We start from the raw sequence: 23,900 nt of genomic DNA on the forward strand, positions 1-23,900 counted from the left end.
GGAGTCATGAGCTGCCCAAAGCCGGCAGTTGCCTGCCAGCCCATCACGGTGCCATCGCCATGAGTTATTAGAGAGGTTTACGAGGCCAGGATAAACAGCATGAATCAAGAGGGAGAGACAGGCCTCCCTCCTCCAGCTTACATTGCTGTCACTCAGGGAGAATGCCAGAAGGGGGTGGAAGGAGGGTAGGGGAAAAGGGGTGGGAGGCAGGGATGAAAGGAGAGAGAAGGAGGGAAATAGGATGAACAAAAGAGGATTGGAGAGAAGGAGGAAGCAAGGACAGAGGATAGGGGAAGAGATTTCCCATCAGAGGTGACGAGAGCTGATAGCAGCCCATTTTCTATCACCATTTGGGTGGACTCTTGAGCACAACCAGGAAATTCAGACAACACCTAGGATTGTGCCCTCTTTCCATTGATGACCTGCTACTGTTGTGTGTCTTTGGGTAAGTCCTCTGCCTTTCTGGGCAGCCAGTTTCTCTCTCTCCTGTTGGCCGGGCTGCCAGCTGCCCTGTGCATGGATGCATATGAAATGTTGTCATCCCTTCCAAAGAAGTCCACTGGAAAGCAATGAGCTGGTGCCACTCTCCTTACTTGAAAAGTGCACTGAAGCTTTCCAATTTATAACTTGTCACCTTGTGTGCAGGCAGGTTACCGCATTCATGGATTGAGAAGGTCTTAAACCTGCTAGAATACATAAATGGGCACTGGCACTTAGGGATGCTAGTTTGAATTGTAGTTGAAGACTTTGGGGACAAATGCCTTTGCTACTTTGGTTATCTACTTTTGTGTTGCAGCCAAAGACCCCCTACCACAAGTTAACCAAGTTCTTCTTCCTTTTCGGCAGAATCAGAACTGCTGTTATTGCTCTGAGTATTTGTGACAGTTATGGAAATTCTTGAGAATTTAAGAAAAGAAGTATTTAAATTACATGAAATTGGAAACTAGGAGGTTCAAGATATTTTTTTGCATTTTTATTAAGCTTTTTGAGTTTGAGCTTAGGCATTTAGTTGATCTCTTCCCGCATATTCTTTAGAGTGGTCATCCATAGGCTCCACTCCATTGGTTTATTTCTAATGTTGTAAAATGGCATTAAGCTCCTAGGAGCTGCAGTATTTAAATTCAGGCAGCACCTGACTGTGGTTTAGGTGACAGACTACAAAAAGGAAGTAGAGTAACAATTAGACCAAGTCCTTTGGCATTTTTATCTAGATGGTATATAAAGAATCTTTAAAATGGTTTCCTAAAATCACAGTTATCCATCCTTTACTTGAATGAGCACTAATGACCTAATGCTGAACTGGGTATTGATCAGAATCTAATGACTTATGACTTTGGCCATCGTGAGTATCCAATTGGAAGATACCTTGAGAGACCTGGATTTTCAGAAGCCACACATTATTCTCCATTGTTGTATATCAAAACCCAGGGTCTGAGTGCAGGCCTGCCATAATTTCCCTTGTTTGAAGGCGTGCCATTTGTCCAGGATCTTTTTTTTTTTTTCATCTTTAGTATGTGCCTCTGTATTGACAAGTGAAAAGACCATTGCCTCCGAATAGGCAGTAAAACTTTGATTCTTTGAAGCGTTCAGAATACTCATTCCTTAGCTCCTTTCAACAAATATTTGAGTTGGCTTCTGTGTGACCAGCACTGTCTTAAGCTCTGGGGTTACAATAGGAAGCAGATGATAAAGCTTGTTCTTCTGGAGCTGACATGCTAGTGACCTATTCTGACTGATTGTAATTCGGTCATTTTCTGGTGAACTAAAGAACAGATACCCATGAGTCATCCCATTCACTGGGCATTTCTTATGTGCTTTTTAAAGGCTTTATGACACCTCTTTTGGGGGTAAGGGAAACGGGTGGAAAAGGCTTCCTAAAATGTCTATCCCAGTGTTCTTAAAGAGTTGGATTTCTGAAGATTGACATCTTCTAAGGTAGATCATAGAGTGGAGTATCTGTTAGCCTGAGCAAATTCTAAAGAAGGTGTAGATTAGACTGAATGTATACTAACCAGACTATCTCCTAGGAATGAGATTTTTAAACAATTTTTTTCTTTTAATATAATTTATTGTCAAATTGGCTTCCATACAACACCCAGTGCTCATTCCAACAAGTGCCCTCCTCAGTGCCCATTCCCCATTTTCCCCTCTCCCCCACTTCTCCCTTAAACAATTTCTTGACACTAGCTTTATTTCTCCCTTCTTTATCGAAGTAGAGGACACCAGAGGGGTGGGGGTGGGGGAGTCCAATTGAGGTAATGCTGAGCTGTATTATGTATTAGATTCAGGAGTTCTAAAATTGGATCTTGGGACACTTTGATTTGGTTATTCTTTTCAGATAGTTTTTAATATCTTTCCTCTTTATGGGGATTTTTGGCATCATATTCATTAAAATCTGACATGATTGTTTGTTTTTGAAATTTGGTTTTGTAAGCACTTCTTGAGCCCCGAACACACAAATGTGAAAACCAAAATCTGTAGGTCTGCCAAGCTTTCAACAGCATAGCTGGTGGAGACCAGAAAGGGAGTTACACCTTAAATGATTCAGACCAAAACAGAGGAAGGTACACAGTGCTGAGAGAACACAGACTTGCATGTGCTTTCTTCTTCTAGGGGTGGGGACCCTAAGTAAAAGGACCAAAGGGACTGGGGAGGAAGCTTACAGGGGCTTCCCAGAGGCAGCAGAACCTCAGTGCTTGACTGTGGACTCCTAGCTGAGTTTGTGGGCTTAACTCAGATGGAGACCTCAGAAAGGAAATTCATATCTTACATACTTTACATAGATGGTATGTATTATTGGGTAAATGATAGCTGCCATTTGTAGGATACTTTGTGCTAGGCACTGCATGAAGTATTTTTCTGATATCCTATAGTCTATTTATCATAGCTCTTCCTCTAAAGCAGGTAGTATTAGCTCCATCCTATAGATGGGGAACCTGTGGCCCAGAGAGGTTGAGGGACATGGCTGAGATCACACAGCTAACAAGCTATAGATCTGAGATTCAAACATGGAGGTATCTTTGCCTCCCAAAGCTAGTGTCCCAACCTCTACATATGTTGCTTTTATGTAGTGCTGCTGTGGCAAACTGAAACCCCCCTGCACCCACCATAGATAGCTTGGGCTGTGTCTTATAGGGATTCCTCCTTACTTCACTGTGGGAACCTGGGCCTTTCTTCCTTGTCACTTGGATCGATTTCCAGTTAATTTAACACAACCTCTTTCTCCCACTTCTCTAAATAGCCAGGTGCTATTATGACTTTAGGAGCGTGTTTCAGATCTAACTCACTATGTGGCCTGGGTTGCATCCCTTTTAAGTCTCGCTCTCTTATTTTCTCTGTGTGCTACCACACAGAGGGAATAGGATTATTAGTAATCCTATTTGTATTAAGCAATATTAGCATTTCTGGCTAAAGATGAGGTGAGACGGCCAACAGACACATGAAAAGGTACTCAACTCGCCAGGGAAATGCAAATCAAAACCACAATGAGATCACCTCACACCTGTCAGAATGGTTAAAACCAACAACACCAGAAACAAGTGTTGGGGAGGATGTGGAGAAAAAGGAACCCTTGTGCACTATTGGTGGGAATGCAAACTGGTGCAGCCCCACTGCAAGACAGGATGGAGGTTCTTCAAAAAAATAAAAATAGAATTACCATACGATCCGGCACTACTGGGTATCTACCCAAAGACTACAAAAACACTAATTCAAAGGGATACATGCCCCCTTATGTTTATCGCATCATTATTTACAATAGCCAAACCATGGAAACAGCCCAAATTTTATTGACAGATGCATGGATAAAGATGGACAAACACACAATGGAATATTATTCAGCCATAAAGAATGAAATCTTGCCATTTGCGACATGGATGGGCTAGAGAATATAATGCGAAGTGAAAAAAGTCAAAAAGACAAATCCCACATTATTCCACTCAGGTAGAATTTAGGAAACAAAAGGTAAAAAATGAGACAAAACCAAAAAATGGACTCAACTACAGAGAACAAACTGATGATTATCAGATGGGAGGTGGGCGGGGGATGGGGATTAAGAAGTGCACTTGTTGTGATGAGCACTGAGTCATGTACAGAACCGTTGAATCACTATATCGTACCCCTGAAACTATAATGCTGTATGTTAACTACACTGGAGTTACTTTTGTTTGAATTAAGTAAAAGGAAAGGATGAGGTAAGATACTTCATCTGTGCCTTTTGTCCCCAGGAGTGGAGTTCTAGCTGGACTGACCCACTCTGAACCGTCCCATCTTCTGTGGGGAGGTCGTAGCTGTCTAAGAGCCGAAAGCATAATCAGAGCTCTGTTTCCCAGTCTCCACACATTTCTGTGATGTCCCAGTGCTCCAAGACTGTCGTCAATGCAGTTGTCTCTGCTTTAGATGCCGACGACCTTGCCCCAGCTGTCCCTGGGGGACGGTGGCTGGATGAGTAAGTCCTGAAGCTTGCTAGCTGCGGCTCAGCATTTCACATGCCTGTGCTGATTGGACAGACCCCAGGATGGGCCTTAGGACTTGGTTGGCCTCAAGCGTTCTGAACATCACTACTCAAGGTGTTGGGGATGATTGTTTATTTTTCTGACTTGTGTTTCCTTTTTCAGCCAATGAGAAGATTGAAGACATCAATGGCTGTCCCAAGAACAGATCACAAATGGTAAGTGGTACATGGCTGGTGAGTGTTTATATTAAGGAAGTAGCCCTTCCTCTCAATGATAGTGACCGTCTTGGAAACAGCCACACTGTAAGCTTTACTCTAAGGGATTATATTAATAAACTTAACAGCTATTTCCAAGCAGCCGTGTTCTGCTTCTCTCTGATATTTGTTGGCATTTACTAAAAAGTGGCCATGATTTTTACAGAGTCTTAGGTCAGCATTTCACGTTCCCTGTCTTTCTTGTAGAAACACATTATGCAGACCTGGTGCAAACCTACGCTTGTTGAGAATTTGGACTGATGGGACTCAGTTCTGCTTTCTCAAAGACACACAGTGATTTCTGTTTGTGTATATGGTGCTAGGGCACAGATGAGGTCATGGCGTCTTGCTCAGAAATGGGGGCATGTGATCTGATTGCCTTCAAAGGTTGGAATGATGTGAAATCAGAACGGTGGCAGGAAATGTGAAGTGTACGATACTATCCAGACCATTGTTAACCTGACCTTGACAAGGGATCTTCTCTCTGGTGTGATCTGCTTAAGCTCTGACATTAGAGCTGTTAAAAAAACAAAAACAAATGAGTCTTTTAACATCTGTTCTTGTTATGTGTCCTCATAATCTTTGAATTAAAATTCATGATCACTGTTGAGGTCAGAGCACGTTAAATTGCAGTGCTCTTAATACCTGGTTTTTCCCTTCATCGTGCTTTTCAGATGTGAATGTTGACACGAATTGTGTACATATCAGTTCGTTAAGATGATGGTCCTACCTGCTTGACATATGAAGGTGGCAATTTAAGGGCAACTTTTTTCTTGTTTTCTTTTTTTTTTTTTTTTTTTTTCCAGGACCTTAATTTGCTTTCAGAAATCTAAAACTAAAAAAAAGGCATAATCTGTTTTTTCTGACCTCCCCCTACTCCCTTTGAGTTGACACAATTTGATAGTCTCATTCCAAAGTATAGCAAAGTGATTGACGATCCTTAGTTTTACTTCTTAATTTTCAGGGTTGTTAATGCCAATGAGTCGGCCAGACAGCCTTTTTGGTGACCTTTATTTTTTACTATAAAGAGGAGTGTGTGTGGTGTGATGGGAGTCATTTCTCAGTTTACGTTTTGAAACAAGTTTTCTGTTTGTTTGTTTTTTGTTTTTGTTTTTTTTTTTTTTTGTCCTTTCACTGGAGATTTTTTTCTGTTGGTTTGCTCCAGAGAGCAACCACTCCTTACATAGGAAAGTCCCCATGCAGATCTCCCCTGGCCGCTTTGACTTTTGGAAAAGCTTGTCTGCTATTTTTGTTAGAGCTACTGCAGCTGTCTAGTATATTAATAATTGGGAAAATGTGGAAGATAGAAGACTTAATTTAGGGTAAGCATTTTACACATGCAGGTCCTCTCTTCGCGCGAAAGAGAGGCAGTACTTTCCCCTGGGAAAGATACCGATGCATTTGTCCCAGCCCATTGTGATGCATGTGTAGACCTGGTATTTGAAGGCAATGAACCTTTTATTCTCTTTGGCACTTCTGTATTTTCTGCGCCTTCTGTGGGAGGTGTTAAAGTCCACTTTCAAGATTATAAAATAATATTGCCACCTCAGGTTCCGTGGTGCAAATTTAGCTCTCCATGCAAAATGTTATTTATAAATGCTACCATGGCACCGATGAAATTTTGTGGCTTCCCTAACTCTTTCAGCTGTGAAAGTATTGTTTTTTTATGGCCTGTGTTCTTTTTTTTTTTTTTTTTTGAACATAGGAATATAAAATCCTATAATTGTCGGTGATAATTAGTTCCAGCGTAAGGGCGGGGAGGCAGACACGGTCTGGTGGTGAACGAAGCAGAGAATATTTCATACAGGATGTGAGTCCAGGAAAACGTGAAAACCACCACCGCAGTCATTCTGTTCAATAGGAAATGAGAAAGATGATAAAGACAACAGGGCTATTGTCATTTTCCCTACATCACGAACTGTGACAAATGCCTAAGGCAGAAGCTCCCCTAGAGCACGCAGGAAGTGCTCCTTAGACCAGCATGGGTGGTGTTCCATCTACAAGGACCCCTGTGTGTGTGTGCGCGCGCGCGCGCGCGTGCACATCCGTATGGGCATATACAGAGTTAATGCATTTCTACTCATGGGAAGCATCCTTTGGGGATGTGGCACAGTGGTGAGCCACCACTTCTGGATTCCTAGAAGGTCAGACTCCAAAGGAGGCTTTATTTAGGGCAGCCAGTGATAACAGATTTGGAGGAAACTGAGTGGGAAGCATGTGGGGAGCACCATGTTGGTAGAAGGGAGATGACCTACAGAGTGATGAGAACTTGGGCAGTGCACCTGCTCAGAGGGTAACTGCACCTCCCTGAAAATAATCAGCAGAGCTGATGTGCTCACTCCCTGAGAAAATAGGGACTCTTCAGGGGCCTTGAGTAACGGAGCCAAAGAAAAACAATGATGTTTCAGAGCAGGAGGAATGGATGCTGTTCCAGTTTTTAAGGGGCAAGTTCAGTCCATCAGCTAATCTGGGGGTTGGGCCAAGAGCTTTGATTTTGGTGGGTAGGAGGCCCGGCCCCCTTGCTTCTGACCCACTAGGTTGCTGAGGAGCTCAGGTCTCAACCTCTTGCACCCCAGGCTCTGCTTCAAATGTCCTTTTCCAGGAGGATGGGGAAGTGAGAGCAGATGCCTGTGGCATCTGGACGTGAAAATCCCAAGGGCACTGATGCACAGACATGATGGGTGTGGCATTGTCACTTGTAGCCTGCCAGTCAGCATTCACAGAGTGCCGACCAATGCCAGGCACTGGGGTGGGCCAAGTGAATGCTCAGGTGGGCAAGATGTGATCCCTGCCCGTAAGGAACCAGGAGACCAGAGAATAACAGTGCAGCTGTTTCCATAGACCTCTGTGCACGGCACAGTGGGCGCCCGTTCCATCTGAGGACAAGGGGAGGTTTAAGAATAACTTCTCGGGAGGGAGTCTGAAACGTAAGAGGGTGCACCACGGGGGAGTGATAGGTGGAAGAAGGTTCACATCCCTGGGGCATCTCTTTACTAAAGGAGGTCCTGGACCCTTGCAAAGGAAGGTTTTGCAACATTTGTTGATGATCCTGCTGCAGTGCCATAAGCTGTCTCTGGTGAGACCCCTCTTCTGAGGTGAGGAGTGGGGCACGGAAGAGCCAGAGTACAACACACCCCATGGGCATGGAGGTCTTTGGGTCTGGGACGGGTCCGCGTTCATCATCACTACCCGGATCACCGCATTTTGGGAGGGCAATTCCTGTTGGGTCCTGGAGTGAAATTTAAAAAACCACAGCAACGAAAAGTTTATTTTTGAGAGCGAGCATGCAAGCAGAGGAGGGGCAGAGAGACAGGGGACAGAGGATCCAAAGTGGGCACTGACAGCAGCAAGCCCGATGCAGGCATCAAACCCACGAACCGAACCATGAGATCGTGACCTGAGCTGAAGTCAGATGCTTAACTGATGTGAGCCACCCAGGTGCCCCCTGGAGTGAAGTTCTTTAAAGGGAAATACCCATGGTCATCCAGCCTTGTGGAGGGAAGTTCAATCATGGGATCTGGGAGGTGAGAACCCTACCTGGTGGGAAATGGTCGTCCATGATTTTAATATCAGCACTAACTTGTATCTGCACAGTGCTGTGAGGTTTGTGAGACCGTTCATACTTACGGGCACATCCTGTCCTCCCAACTCTGCTGTGGGCCTGCACAACATGCCCCCCTTTCTGGTGAAGAGAATGAAGTGCCAGGTGGTGAAAGGCTGTGCCCAGGAAGAGGCAGAGCCGGGACCGTCGGCATATACTGTCACTCTCTCCTAGGCCTCCTAGGACGAGACCGTGACTGTGACAAGACAGGCACGGCAGGGACTTCCCTTTCCCTAGCAAGCTGGCCTCAGCTTGTGTTGAAGGATTTCTTTGCCCGGTTTCAGGCTGACCTAGACACTGTGGGGGCCGCGTCCTTGGAGACGGAACCGTGGAAACATTCCCACCCCCTTTCACCCACCAGCCCATCCATTTGGCCCTTAAATAAGTTTGTGTGTGTGCGTCAGAGGCGGGTAAAATGTTTTGTCTGTTGAGCATTGCCATGGCAACCCAGAGGCATCTTTTTGGCTTTCAAGCGGTGAGTTCAGCAGAGTTCTGCATTAGTTTGGAAGGAGAAACCTTGCCTGGAGCCTGGCCCGAGGGCACTGCCTGCCTCCTCGAACCTGAATCCTGTACTCCAAGACAGGGCCTCACTTTGGAGCCTTGGAATGGCTGCCACAGGGAGTGGTTTTCTTTTTTAATCATTATTATCTTACATGGCTTGACTTTCTCTTGTCGGTTAGGAGAGGTGAAAGTTAGCAAGGCCTGCTGGCCCTTTCAGCGGAAAGCCCCAGGCCTGTTTACCCCTCTGGCTGCTGATCTCAGGCCCGGGGTCATCTGGGGGCTTCCAGCCCACAGCTGCCTCCTAAGCTTTCCGGGAGGGCTCTGCTCTGCCTTCTTCACTTAATGCTTCTAGACTGAGGGCCGGCTGGGCTTGGGAACCAGACAGGCCAAGTTCGAGCTCCTTCTCTGCTATTCTGTGGCCTTGAGCTCCCTAGTGAACCTTTTTGAAGGCTCTATTCCTGCTCTATAAAGTGGGGTTGATAATACGTCCCTCAGAACGTTTTTGCAGTACTAATGAGGTGGTAAAGGAGACGATAATGGAGAATACTGATCACCATGATAAAATACAACTGGAGCCTGTAAAGTGTCGGCCTTGTGCCAGGTGCCTTGCTAAGTGCTGCCCGGCCGTCCTCTCCCTCCATCCTCCCAATAGCCCTTGCAGGTAGGTGATCCTACCCTCATGCTCCTCGCCTATGAGCAGCACTCAGAACATGGTAGTTTCTCTGGTGATGATTTGTGCATGTAGTTCATGTGTTGGAAACCTGGAGTCCTCTGGAAATCTGAGGAAAGCTAGGGCTCCCTCCTTCCCAGATTGCACACACCCCAGAATTTTGCATATGGCCTGAGCAGATTGTAGATCCCAGAGGCTGGCCTACGTGTCCCCTAGGGCTCCACAGACCCAAACTTCAGTGCCCCTGCTGCTTTGGGCACAGCTCTGCACCCCTTCCTGTCCTTCAGGGGTCTCCGTGGAAATGGTAGCCCTGAGTTCCCAAGACTGTAGGAGTTAGCACATAGACACAGAGAAGGACCGGGCAGTAGTTTTCAAACTTCCATTGCATGAGCAGAATTCCTTTTTTTCCCCTCCCCCCAAAAATCGTACATGGGACTGTGGCTTTTCAAGGTCTTTTTGTTGTTGTTGTTCTAGATTACTGACCTAGGAAGCAGAGTTGGAGCTTGAACCCCAAGTCTGTCTAGTTGTGGTGTTGGCTTCTGTGGCAGAGAAGGAGTGTAATAAAAATAGTCTGCACCTCCCAATCCCTGCTCTTATTTTTCCCGTGTGCATACAGCAGAATCAACAGAAAAGAAGAGCTGGAGTATTTCTGGAAAGGGCCTGAGTTGACCTGTTGATGAATCCATAAGAGCTGAAAAAGGAGTAGGGGCCCCTAGTGAGAGGCAGCCCCTTAAGATGGCGTTGGGGAGCCCTGGCGCCAGGTACCTCCCACTGCGTTCTCCACAGAGCTTCCTGGGCCACGGGAAGGCCATCTGCAACAGAATCGGGTTTCCAGGCCCAGTGACCTTGAGCCCTCCTAACAGCTGAGAGAAAGCAGGCCACATGCCTAGGGAGTGTCTGAGCTCCTTGGGCAGCTGAGTTGCTCTTCCCCGGGCCCCGGGCCTATTTTTACACCACCCTAAGGGCACACACATGTTACAGAACCAAGAAGGAATGAAGAAAAGTCTACAGGCCACTTAAAATTTAAAGCAAAGTGGAAAGAGTTCAGGGCCAAGGTTAGTAGGTGGCATCCACCACTTCACTCAGTGGTACTGTTCTGGCCAGCAGTCTCTTTCAATGTGGAGGCAACTTCCGGGTGCCTGCCTGCCCCTCTCTCTCTCCTCTCTCTCTCTCTCTCTCTCTCTCCTCTCTCTCTCTCTCTGCCTCTTTGGTCACACCTCTGTTTAAACCCTCCTCGGCTACTCCTTTCCCCTTCCATACTCCGTACTCTGAAGCACACAACGGAAAGTCTTTCACAATTGAGTTACCAGCGTTTCTTGCCACTCGGCCACTCATCCTCTACGTCCCAGGCATACTGGAACTTGAGAGGTGCCCACAGAGAGACTGTGCCCTCCTGTCTTTATACTTACCACATGCTCTCCAGACTGCCTGGAAGATCTGATGCCTGTCCCACCTGGATCAGGTAACCTTTAACCTTCAGGTCAATCGTTATCTCAAGGAGTTGAGATCTATTAGATGCCTGATGGCTTGGGTGTCCCCAGGTACCTGCGTTTCTCATAACACTCCCTTGTGGTTGAATTATCTTCTTGAAGGAGATGCCATGTCTTTCACCTGAGTATCCTAACTTAGGATGTACTTAGATGACTGGTGTCTAGTAGGCGTTTAATAAACGTTAAATGGACGGACGGATGGATGGATGGAAAGACTAAGAAGGGAGCTGGCCTGGACTTGTCCATGTGACTGAAGGGTTGTAACATTCCACTCTTCATCCTTGTCTACGGCTGAGCAGCCATGTGGGTATTAGAAGTTTTCCAGCATTACCCTAGAAGTATCTTTCCTTCTCAATTCCTTTTTTTTTTCTCAGTTTATCCATAGGACATTGCAGTTAACTTTTAGTTTATTAAGTTCGTTTATGTTGCTTGAGGTAAGCATTTTTAGGTGTCCTTATGACCAGAAATTAAAAAAAAAAAAAAAAAGTAAGTGCTTTACATATTTTAACTCCTTTTATTTTGCTAGAATGGGAAATAGATTTTGTCATTCCATTAAATGGCTTGGAGAACTTAGACCCTGATGCTGCGCTCTGCCAGAAGCTAAGTGTGAGTCATGTTAAAGAACCTCTCCTTGGGGCTCCTGGGTGGCTCAGTCGGTTAAGCGTCTGACTTCGGCTCAGGTCATGCATGATCTCATGGTTTGTGAGTTCGAGCCCTGAGTTGGGCTCTGTGCTGACAGCTCGAGCCTGGAGCCTGCTTCGGATTCTGTGTCTCCCTCTCTCTCTGCCCCTCCCCTGCTCATGCTCTGTCTCTGTCTCAAAAATAAATAAAAACATTTTAAAAAAATGTTTTTTTTTTAAAAGAGCGTCTCCTTCTTTTCCACTTGTGCTGTAGAGCCTGGGGTTATGGCCCTTGTCCTGGATTCTGTGTTCTTACGTGATTAGAATAGCAAACATCTATATACCTATGACTGGGCAATGTCTTAGACCTCTGCATTGATGGATTTTAGCTCCATAAAACCCTATGAGAGCAGTTATCTTTATTCTCACTTCACAGATAAAGAAACAGAGATTTAGTAGTGTGCATGAGGTCACATAACTAATAAGTGACAAGCTGGGGCTTGAACTCTGGAAGCCTGACTCTAGAGTCTGTTTCCTTAACTGTTAGTCTATTCTGCATATAAGGAAATTGAAGTAGAAAAAATGGAATGTGACATGGAGGTACAAAGATTATATTTGTAATACTCGCACTTGTGTAGGTCTAGATGGAGCCTGGAGATGAGGCCTTCCATCTTGGGAAGGAGATTTGGTTTGAAGAAGAATAAGAAGACTGGAATCAGGCAGACTTGGGTCTCCCATCCCAAGGCATGTGTGCTGGGCAAGTTACTAAATCTGAGCCTTTCTCATCTGTGAAAGGGGGGTTATGATGGAAGCTGCCCCCTAGGGTTGCTGCCAGGGATGGATGAGCAATGGGATGATAATCATCTGGCATCGTCCTGGCTCGTGGAGAGAGCACGTCTCATGTCCGTTCCCTTGCCCGCTTACAGGTCCTGTATATCCTAACTATTGTGCATTGAAAGGTTTTTTCATACTCCAAGTAGGCACCCAATATGGTAGGGTGAACAGTGGACCTCCAAAGATGTCCACGTATTAATCTTCAGAACCTGTGAATATACTAGGTTACATAACAAAAGGGATTTTGCAGGTGTGATTAAGGTAAGGGTTTTGAGACTGGAAAATCATCCTGGATCATCTGGGCAGGCCCGGTGTGGTCACCAGAATCCTTCTAAGAGGGTGGCAAGAAGGTGAGCGAGGACATTTAACTATGTGAGCAGAGGGAGAGTGGGGGACGAGAGATTGGAAGATGCTATTCTCTGTCTTTGAAGACGGAAGAAGGGGCTATGAACCAAGGCCTGCAGGTCTCCTCTAGCAGCTAGAAAAGAGGACGAAATAGATTCTCCCCTAGAACCTCCAGAATGGATACAGCCAGCCGACTGCTTGATTTTCAAGCTCACCGAGAATGATTTTCCTCTGAAATTATAAGATAATTTTAGGCTGCTTTAAGCCACTAAATTTTGGTCACCTGTTGAAGCACCAGTATGAAACCAATACTCTCTGGGAACCAACCAAAATATTTCTTGCTATATTGGACAGTAAGCTATTTGGGTTGCTAGCAGAGGCTCATTTTGCTACTGCAAGCTCCTTGGATTTCTGAGTTGGCTGGAAGTCGCTTCCATTGTTAGAACACTTCAGAATAGAGTTTTCCACATTTGTACTGAGTTTACATCAGGTCATTGTAGGGAAGTATGGGGAGAACAGAGCCCCACATTTCATTTTCAGTACTGCACGTCCTTGTTGTGGGTCACTTCAGACACTAAGCTGTCATGGGAGCCACAAGTGCCAATTAGAAGTTGGGCTCCAGGTATTCCTGACCTCTTTGTGGACATATACTTATGTGTAGGTATTGTGTTCTTCAACTAATGCACATTTGTCTTGTAACTAATAGCACATTTAAATAAATTTTGAGGTCTTTATCACATTTTGTTATTTAATGACATCAAAACTTTATAATACGTATAGTGTTTTTCATCTTTTGGTTCAATAAAAATCTGCGTATTCTAGGCACCTGGCATGGTGCTAGGTTCATTGGAAGTGCTCAGCCCGTGTTTCTTAGATGAGTGAGCTCAACAAATAATGGCCCAACTGTCCAACAGCTTCCCAGAGAGTGGGGGTGATGTTATACATCAAATTCTAATACGTCAAATATGCAATATGGATTTTGTATTTTTAAATGCTGTAAAGAAACTTGAGTTGTCCTAAGAAATTCTCTCAAATCTCTCACAGTTTTCTATTTTCACTTCATGATAAAGGTGTGTGGAAAAGACACCATTATAGCAGATTATTTTCATCAATAAGGGAAGTAGTGTTTGGTTTGGCAAAACCTCCTAGGGCAGTGCTGCTCCAGCCTTAGTGTGCATGAGAATCACCTGGAGTGCTTGTTAAAACAGTACAGGGTCCTACTCCCAGAGTTTCTGATTCAGGACTTCGGGGGTGGAGCTGGAGTATTTGCATTTTTAACAAGCTTCTTGGGTGATGCTGATGCTGCTTGCCTGGTGACCACACTTTGCCAACGCAGTCTTCAAGCCAAGTACAAAATGTCTCTTGGGCTCTGCCTGTGCAAACATGCATTTAAACATAAATGACTTTGCAGAGTTGTTTAAAATTTAAAAAATTAAGAGTATCTCTATAGGGTTTATTGAGATGTAAATATTTTGAATGAGCCAGTCAGTTGGCTTTTTTTGGAAAGGTTAAGCTGCTGTAGACATCCTCTTGTCTGAGCACTGTAGTAAGCTCTGCATGGATAAGATCTGAATTGTGCACGTGGCTGTGGTCTTGGAGCCTGCAAGTGCATTCTCTACTACCTCTTCTAGCTCACTTAACCTGTGTGACCCTTGGTTTCCTCTATTGCAAAATTGAAGCAATAATCCTTTAGCGCATTGTACTCTACTGCCAATGTCCAAGTAGACATTAACTTCTTTGAGGGCACTGTTGCATCTGTCCACCTGTCCCCATCACCTGGCACTGGTAGATGCTTTGTGAATATTTACTTAAGAAATTCTCAGCACAGCCTTAGGACTGAGGCACTATGAGTGGCAAACATGGTGCTCGGTAAGGTTGAAGAACTTAGCAAATATGAGGGTAAGTGAAGGAAGAATAGCTACACATCTTTTTGAGCTGAGAGGGAAATCGGATGGTAATTTATAACCATGTAGACTGTGGTTTATATAACAGCCATCTGGGCCTCATGCTTGGATCCACCTCCCTGCATATGTCTTTGTGGAGTTCTTCTCTTTCAGCATCATGTCAAAAGAGTGTTTTTGTATGTGTTTGTTTTTTGTTTTTAAATTTTTCCATGAAGCAGAGCTTAGCAAAGAATTCCTGTTTGCATTCTGTTAAAGCACGGTTAGCCTGTGACATTTGCATGTTGGGAGCCGGTCAGTAGGTGTGCTCACTTCAGCAAAGGGAGGTGGATGGATGCCAATCTGAGGTCAGGCCCCAGAAGACCTTTTGTTTATTTTTTAAATGTTTGTTTATTTTGAGAGAGAAAGCACAAACAGAGGTGGGACAGAGACCATCCCAAGCAGGCTCCATGCTCAGCCCAACACAGGGCTTAAATCCACAAACCGTGAGATCATGATCTAAACCAAAATCAAGAGATGCACGCTTAACCGAGTCACCCAGTGCCCCGAGAAGGCCTTTTGCAACAAAAATAAAAACCAAATAGATGCTATTAGTTGAAAATCCATGTACTTCATAAAAATTGATCTTCTAGCTTTTTCTTTTTCTTTTTTTCTTGTTTTTAAAGAAAAGATAAGATGATCTGCCAGTGCTGGGTTGGCACTCCCTAGGCCCAAGTTGGCTAAAACTGGGTAGCAGCTGCCCCTTTTAGATAGTTAGGGGCTGCATTTGTCCTACTCCCCACCATTCTCTATTGTCATAAAACCAGCTTTTGTTATTTGTTACCTGTTTGCTCCCTGCACACATTTGAGGTTTGTGACCCCCAAATTGTCCTGTTCTTACAAGTATCATGAACTTGCTCAGGGATCCTAAGCACTGGCATATGGTGGTTTGAAAGAGCCCTGTTGGGAGAGCATTTGTACTTCAAAATGATGCTCATAAATGCTTATGTTGTATTAATTTCTGCTCCTAAAGATTTCCATCAGTATAAAAACATAAATGTCTCCTGCAAAACATGTAGAAAAGAATATGGGAAAAGTCAGCTTCTTCCTATGTGAAGTGTCCTTCGTCCTTTTGATGTGAAGATGAGATTTCATTCAAAGGGATTGATTGCCTGCCTGGTCTCCTCGTCAGCTGGAGTCCCAGGGTAGGGAAGGTGACTGGAGTGGTCAAGAGCGATAGTAAAGCTCCTGCCATTTGGTTGTTAATATTCCGTGTTTGTAGAGGGCCTCTTAGATCCCTTTCCATTAAGTGTTCAAATTCTAACTCTGCCGTTTAATGACCGCAGTTTTAGGAAGGCACTTAAGCCCCTTGTGCCTCCATTTCCCCATCTGGAAAATGGCAATAGTAGCTACCTCATCTAGTGGTGAAAATGAACTGAAATAATAATGTATGGAAAAGAATTTATCCCAGTGTTTTGTGTTTTCTAAGAGTGTAAATATTAGTTTCTTGGAAGGCCTCTGTAAGGCTTTCAAGAAAGGGATAATTGTCCCCATTTTTCTGAAAAGAAAACTGGGACTCAGGGAAATCAAGGACCTTTCCCCAAAATAGCCAAGGAGCTGAGAAATCCAGACTTCCCCTCTGGTCCCGTGAAATCCCTAATTCCTCTCTCGGAAGGTAAAACTTCCTCTTAGTAATGGCTCCAGTTACCGTGTAGATGACATTTGGACGGGAGCTTTTCCTATGGAAGGGATGGGAGCAGGTGACAAAATCCCCTCATTCTCACACTTTGCCCTGAAGGAGCAGGAAGACAGAGAACATGCGATCAGGATTCTCTTCACTATTGTGAAGGATAACTAGTTACCTTTTCTGGGAGGTTTTGAGGGGAAACCAACTCGGAATTAAAGCCTTTCCTGGGGCCTATTCTGGTTCTCTGTGGGAATCCTACAGAGGAAGCCCTAACTAAAACAGAAGGACTTTTAAGGGTTAGCCTGAGGATGGGGCATTTCTTTTGACTTGATTTTTTTCCCCCTCTGTCTTCTGAGACCTCTTTCACAGAGACTTGCAGAGATTTCATTCTGAGTTTAAGATGTACTGATAGTTTATTTATGAACAGCTCTCAAGCGGTCCGTTTTTATGGCGACCCAACAGCTTAAATTTCACCTTTAGGAGGAGGCTATCTTCCTAATAATATAGGTAAAATTACATTTTATTAAGTGGCCAATATTTAACCATTTTTACCTCCAAAAAATTGCAACCTTGCTCGACTGAATACTTGACAAGGACAGAAATAGTAACAGAGATTAGCATTATATGACACGTTAAAAATTGTCACTATTTCTTCCCAGGTGCATTAGATATCTTATAGCCTTGGAAAGCTCAAGGATATCCTGAAATAGAGACCTTCCTGGTCTAGCTTGTTCTCCTCTTCCAGTGGAATTCGTGCCTCCGACATGCTGCCTGTGGCAGGAAACAGAGTTGAGGATTATTTTCATTATTAATAATGTTCTTAATTACTTTTGATATCCTATGTTTTCTAATGGGTTGTCATGTAGCTCTTTGCTCAGATCCGTCACATCTAGTTTCTTGGTATATTTTGTGTACTACTTGCAAGATCTCCCAAATTCTATATTAATCATCACCAGTGGTCTAGAATTCAGGCTCTGCTCCATAGCCATACCTGCTAACAGCTCTTTGAACTTAAAAAAAAAAAAAAAAAAAAAAAAGATTGATGTCCTATATATGAAAGGTGCTAATAGTGTGCCTGGCATATAATAATGACCCACTAATTGCTAGTAGTATCTGGAATTGGAGTGGAAAGGGAAGGGCAATTTTTGAATTCCATCTCCTGCAGAAATGAACACTGCAGGGTGATATGTACAGGCACAGGATGACAGCAGGTGCCTTCATGCCAGCCGTCACCAGTGGAAGGGCAGAGTCTTACAGGATTGAGTATTGAGGCATTCTGCTTGGCTTTGCTTTCCAGGTTAGTGATGCTGCCAGGGTGTTTTGCACTTGTGTGCCGGTTATCCTTGGAATTGCAGGGTTGACGTCCACAGACGGACCGTTCATGGGCAGCCTGGAAGGACCATAGCTACAGATGATGGTAAATCGGCTGAAGCACAAAACTGCATTCAGAGGCTGCTACGAGGGAACTGGCCACCAAACCGGGGAGCAAGTTTAACTCTTGGCCTTCATCTGCAAATGATTCCCGTTACCCTGTTCCTTTCTACGTATTTGCTTTGTGGGTAAAATGATCTGTTCTAGTGGTATTGCCAAAGTGGAGGGTTTGCTGCCCTTGTGGGGTATACCAAAGATCTGCTGTTTTGTTTTCTATTGCGTTTATACTCTGTCTCTTGAAGACCTTGTGGTGGTTTATGGGTTTCAGGATGTAAATATGACAAAGCTACAGAAAGAACCAGGCTAAAAAGAGCACAGTGAGTCAGTGTCAGGCTTTTGAGTTGGTGAGCTGATAAGTGTAAGCTAACCCTTACCTCGTTGGCGACCTTTGTTGAGTGGGGAGTCTGCTCTTGTGTGCGCTCTGTTTGCTACGTGAGGAAGGACCACGCTGGCTTGTCACTTCTGTTTCCCCTTCCTCTAGAGCAGAGGCTGCAAGAGAGTATAGTCGTTATTCATCAAGGAATGAATGAGGCGACCAAGTTTTAGTTAGCTCCTGGGTAGAATTCTCTAGCAAGTATCCACAGTAGCACTCTTCTCTGTTGGTTCAAGAGGCAGCCACGCATTTGGGGTCCAGAAAGCAGGATTTTCTTGTTTAGGTTGGCCTCTGGGTTTGTCCCCTTCCCTGTAGGAAAAGCCAGGGTTTTCTGTGAAAAGTACTTGCTCCTTCTTAACGGAACTATTGGTCTGCTGTCTTAGGGTTTTTTATGTCACTTAGTAAAGGATAAAGGAGACTTTGACCAGAAATCTTTCGGGACGGGAAGTACTAATTCTAACAGGGTCAAAATGGATTCTAGCTACAAGGAACCCACTCAGAGAGAGGCCATACTAGCATCATGCAGTTTAGCGAGCTTCAGGGCATCTCACAACTCCTGAGTGATCCCTTACTTTCGGGAGATGGCCAGTGATCTATAATATTCTGCCATTACAGAAGGGTATGAAGAAAGAGTCTTTTGAAGCTCTGGCTATATGAACTTCCAGACCCTTGGTCGAGGTCAGCCTATCTATGCCTCAGCATCTCTGTTGAGATAGTCACCCACCTTCCCATGTTCTCGAGGAGGAATTTGAAGCTTGAAGCAGTAATTTTGCTAGGGTCTTGAGGGTAGTCTGAGACAGCCAGAATCCAGCGGGGAGAAGCCCAGAGTCTGTATTCTTCCAACAGATTACGGTCCTCTAATAATTGTGATGGGATACAGGTACCCATGGGATATGTAACCCATGGGAAGACGGCAGCAATCCCTCTGCCCTGTTGTGAATTAGTTTACCGCTGTCTTTTTAAGAGTGGGCTTGCTGAGACCTAGGCCCGACATGAGGTGATAGAGAGGACCCAGAGTCTCCGTCTGGGCTTGAGGGGAAAGTCAGGAGCAAACGGAAGGCAGCCCAGGTAATAAGCTTGTCGAACTCTCTGCTTTGCCAGGGGCCAGCTCTACACATAGCCATGGGCATGTCATAGCCTTAGAAGTATAGTACAGGGATGTCCTGTCAAAAATGACAACGCTGTAACAAAAACTGCTAGTTATGGGGCACTTAGGGAGCACCACGTATATATCCTCCACCACCCTGTGCAATGGGTGTTATAATGCTCATTCCACGGATCAGACCATGGAGGTAACTTAGTGGAGATCAGGGGCAGAATCAGGATTTGAGGCCAGGTTTGTCTGACTCAAAAACCTGGGATACATCCCTGAATGCCGCTCCTTAGCCCTAATCACTTCCCTCTAGCATTTGGGTCCAGCTCCGAACTTGGAGGAGCTTAGGCTCCTCCCTTTGGGGAGTATTAGGAAGTTAGGCCACATTCCTCTGAAACCGGAGCAGGGAAAATGGTGTTGGCAATGGCGTGCTAGATAAACGCACCCAGGGGCATCTGTGCGCCTTTCTGACCATGCCGATGCCCAGAGGACTTTTCCCCCTCATCCCTACAGAGCTCAGGTGTAAGCGTTTTTTATGGGAGCCTCCAGAGTAAGGACTGCTTTCTAGAATTTGAGCTATACCTCCCTTTCCAGATTTCTCTTTGTCTCGAGGGAAAAATCGAGAAGTCAGAGTGTAATAGGAAAATGAAATAGTCTAAGCATTTGGAAGCAAAGTGGAAAAAGATAATCACTGGAGGAATTTGAGATTCTTGTTTTCGATTGTTGTTTCTCCTTGAAAGGATTTTTTGTATCCATATGGACTTAGCCATGTGCCTCAACAGCAGAGAGACTCCTATAAAGTTTTTTTTTTTTTTAAGGAATTCTTGACAACATCTCAGCTGAAGTTATAAATATCATATACGATAAGGTGGTAACATTGCCAAATTAAAGGAAGGAGCTGGGCAAAGCACTAGCAAGAACAGACCTAGGAACCAAAGCCCCATCCAGCTCCCAAGTCCCACATTCTTCAGCTGTTTGAAAGGCACCAAGAAAGCGAGAGCTGGTATGAATGGCCAAAGCTGGGACACAGGACGTGGAGCCCCTCGTGCTACTGGGCTAGGATGGCTTCTTGCATCAGCTAAGCTAGCCGCAGCTTGTGGCACTCAACAAGGGGAGATGCTCTTGAATATCTCTCCACCTGAGATAATTCGAAGTACCACCATACATGACTCCCATTTCTGGGGTCTCCTAAAATGAAAACTATAATGTCTAGGCCCCACCAGCTCTGTCTCACGGGATTGTGTCTCCAGGACCACATTGTGGCCCACGAGCCTTGTGATCATGGGATGATGCTGGGCTCCAACACTGATGGAGGTGTCCAAAAAAAAAAAAAAAAAAAAAAGTTCAGCTGGACAGATCCTGCATCAGGCCACGGCCTAGGAACAGAGGCAAGAGACATCACAGATGAGATGGGCATTTAGGAGAGTGTTTCCCCAAAGTTCATTTTGCTTTTTGATTTGGTTTCACGGTTGGATTTCTTTTTTTTTTTTTTTCTTCCTCTTTTCTATTTTTATTTTTGGAAAGGGGCAGAGGAGGGAGTGTCAGAAAGGCACGGAGGCCTGTTGGATAGGAAGCAGACCTTCCTAGGACACGTGACCACAGATGCTGACCTTCCCTTCCCATCCCTCCCTGTCTCCATGCCCAGCCCGGATGTCACTGGAGCCCCCACATCAAGGATGCTGCTTGAGCCATCCCTGACACAAAATAGCCCATCCTCAAGCTTTCAGATCAGAAGGGCTTGGTCTGGCTGCTGTTGCCCTGGTAATGGTTGGGGAGGTGACATGGTTCAAGGCTTCCCTAACACCTAGGAGGACCTCTGCCTTCTCTCTCCTGTCAGCTCTTGAATGTGGCCCCCATGTGGCCAGCCCTCTGCTCTTGCTCAGTGTCCTGTCTCTTAGCTCTTGTCCTCTGCCACCTGGCTGCCAGCCATGTCAGCTCCCTTTTGGTTGCCAGAACGTGGTATGCTGCATCCTGCCTGGAAGCTTTTGAGTCTTAGATTCACTAGGTGTAGTGTGGTTTTTCTCCCCGCTCTGTGTCCAGCTAACTCAGGTCTCCGCTCAAATTTCCCATCAGTCAACAAAATCGTCCTGAATATCTGCGATGGGGTCCTCACTGTTCTGGGTGCCTGGGGCGACATCAGTGAATAGACCAACAAAAAGTCCTGTCTCTGAACCTACATGCTGTCTCTTCCTTGAGAAATTTTTACCTACCTACCATGCCCCTGGCTAGATCCGGTCTTCTGTACATGATAGATGTTGTCTATACTTACTTGTGCATTGACTTAGTGCCCAGTGCCCTACACTAAACTTTAGGTTCTTTTGAGGTCAGGGATTATTCACCACTGTATACGCAGTACCGCACATTGCCTGACATCCAGTAGGTGCTCAGTGAATATGGGTCAAGGAATGGATTAATGAATGACAAGTAGCAGTGCCAGGTGTGAGGGTCACACTTCTGGAAGGAAGCTGTCTGAGCGGATGTATGGGGCTCATGAAGAAGCTGCACTGTGCTTTTAAAGTCCCCAGAACCTGAAGGTTCTTACTCAACCTTGTCTGTAGTCTGGATCTTCCATTGCCTAGGCTTTAGGTATTTCATGACTTCTAGAAAATGGCTGTAACCGTGCCTGACTTGAGTGCAGCTGCTGTTTGCCTCTCTTCCCAGGATGGAGATCTCTGAGGGGCCTGATGAGACACTCTTAACTCCTGAAAACTAGTGCCCCATTTACCTGTATGCCTGGAGCCCATCCTCCCCTTGGCCGTGGTGGTGCCCATAGAGATGGTCTTCGTTTGCATTAATCATTTTCATGCGCTTTGCACTCAGCTACACTGGTATTCAGAGAAAAATGCTGCCATGACAACTGCCACAACAGATGGTATTTGATCAGTCTCTAAGCTACCAAGGAGATCTACAGCAGTTCTTTCGAGCTTTGCATATTTTACTTTATCATGAGACCCAGTCCAGCCTTAATCGTGGTTGAAATGCAAAGTTTTCCATTTGCCTTCTGTCCCTCCCCCTTGTCTTTCCAGTTGTTTGGCATTTGTTTTGACTTTCCTTGCTCTCTGGCTGGCCTGGATGGAGATGTGCTCTTGGAAGTGGGAAACAAAGACCACAACAGACACAGTGCGTGGAAGTTGCCTTGCATGTCTCCAGTTCCAAGGTGGTTGAGAAACGATTCACCTTTGGGATGGAGATACCAGCCGAGACGGCAAGAGAGCCTCCATGGCAGCCTTTCTCTCCCAGATCTTCACAGATGCACATGGTGGAGGCCCTGTGTGGCCCCAAACAAAGGGAGGCCTGGGAAATGCATCTTAGTCTTGTTTTTTCCCTTTACTCCACACGTGCCTTATCCAGCCCCTTTCTGCTCCCAGGGTCTCCAAGTAACATTGTGGTCCCACTTCTGGGCTTCCCCGCTCCACCCCAGCTGATGCTCCAAACTCCAGGAACTCCATCTCAGAGCTCCTGGACCCATTTCTACGGTAGCAACTATGACAGCCTTCTCACCCGGTGTGAAGTGCAGCTTTCCACTCCTGCTCAGCAACATTGGAATGTCCGGCTTTGCAAAGATTTTTTTTTTTTTTGGCTAATTTTGGAAAGTAGTTTATATTGGCTGTTATGTGTTAATGAACAACTTGGGTTGTATTTACATACTTTGCTGGTTAAGAGCCTTTCCCATCACTCTGTATCCCAACTTTAACCAGATCTGCCTCTCACACTGCAGGTCTGGATTGCACATGAGCCATGAGCCTCATTAAAGATGGGCATGTGGACACCCTTGTGCTATGAGTGCCCGGGATATGCCCCTTACCTGGTGTGGTGGCAGTTTACAGTTTCAACAGGGCAGGAGAATGAATTGTTTACCTGTATGGTACTGGAAGAAAACCTTAAGGTGAATTTTAATCACAAGAGAGGCTGGATCAAAGAAACATTCTCCCCTTCTGATCTCCTTCCAAGTGAAGCCAGGAGGTTGGAATGCACATCTGACCCTATTCTGCTTCCCAGCCCTGCTCTCTTCCTGGGGTGCAGATGAAAAGAGCGTGGGTCTCAGCAGCCTTGTCAGGAGTGATTTTTAACCTTAACAGAACATTATTAAAGAGTGGATTTGAGGCTTGAGGAATGTTTTTTGAACTCCTTCTGTGAGCAGAGAAATCATAGTGGAGGGGGAACAAATTCAAGGCGCTTGATGAGCTTATGAATCGTCTTTTAAATGATGACCCGAGTTCTTATTTTTAGTTTTAACATATTCCAGGAGTGCAACCCAGCCATCCAAATATTGCTCCCTGTTTTATCTCCTCTTTAGGAGAAAGCATTCTTGATGACCTTAAGCCTTCTCTCTTCGCCTAATGAAGATCCTGGTGCTTCCTTTGTTCATATGCTCTGATTCTCCCGGAGATGGATGTGAGTTGGGGGGTGTGTCGGTTGGCCCTCTGGACCCTAAAGAGAAGGGTTATGTAAATGTGGGCTTCTGGACAGGGAGGAGGACTCTGCACCAACATGGTGAGAAGAATCGGGCACAGTGCCTGGAACAGAGCAGACATCTACACAATTAATTATATTGATTGAATGACAAAAATCCTATAATGCAGGTTTCTCATCCCTAGCACTATTGACATTTTGGGTAGGATTTCCTGTTATGGGGGGACAGTCCTGTGCATTGTAGGATGTTTAGT

At 45.2% G+C, this 23,900-nt stretch overlaps 1 protein-coding gene across 6 annotated transcripts in view; it reads left to right on the forward strand.

The window, feature by feature from the left end:
• NAV2 (neuron navigator 2) overlaps positions 1–23,900 on the forward strand; it is a 397,314-nt gene that overhangs the window by 133,540 nt on the left and 239,874 nt on the right. For all 6 annotated transcript variants that reach the window (XM_030331653.1, XM_030331654.1, XM_030331655.1 and 3 more), the window contains exon 3: positions 4,617–4,669. In XM_030331653.1, coding sequence (XP_030187513.1) covers positions 4,617–4,669 — 53 coding nt within the window. The remainder of the gene's footprint in view (positions 1–4,616; positions 4,670–23,900) is intronic.

The sequence above is a fragment of the Lynx canadensis genome, chromosome D1 (genome assembly GCF_007474595.2).
Source record: "Lynx canadensis isolate LIC74 chromosome D1, mLynCan4.pri.v2, whole genome shotgun sequence".
NCBI classification, from domain to species: domain Eukaryota; kingdom Metazoa; phylum Chordata; class Mammalia; order Carnivora; family Felidae; genus Lynx; species Lynx canadensis.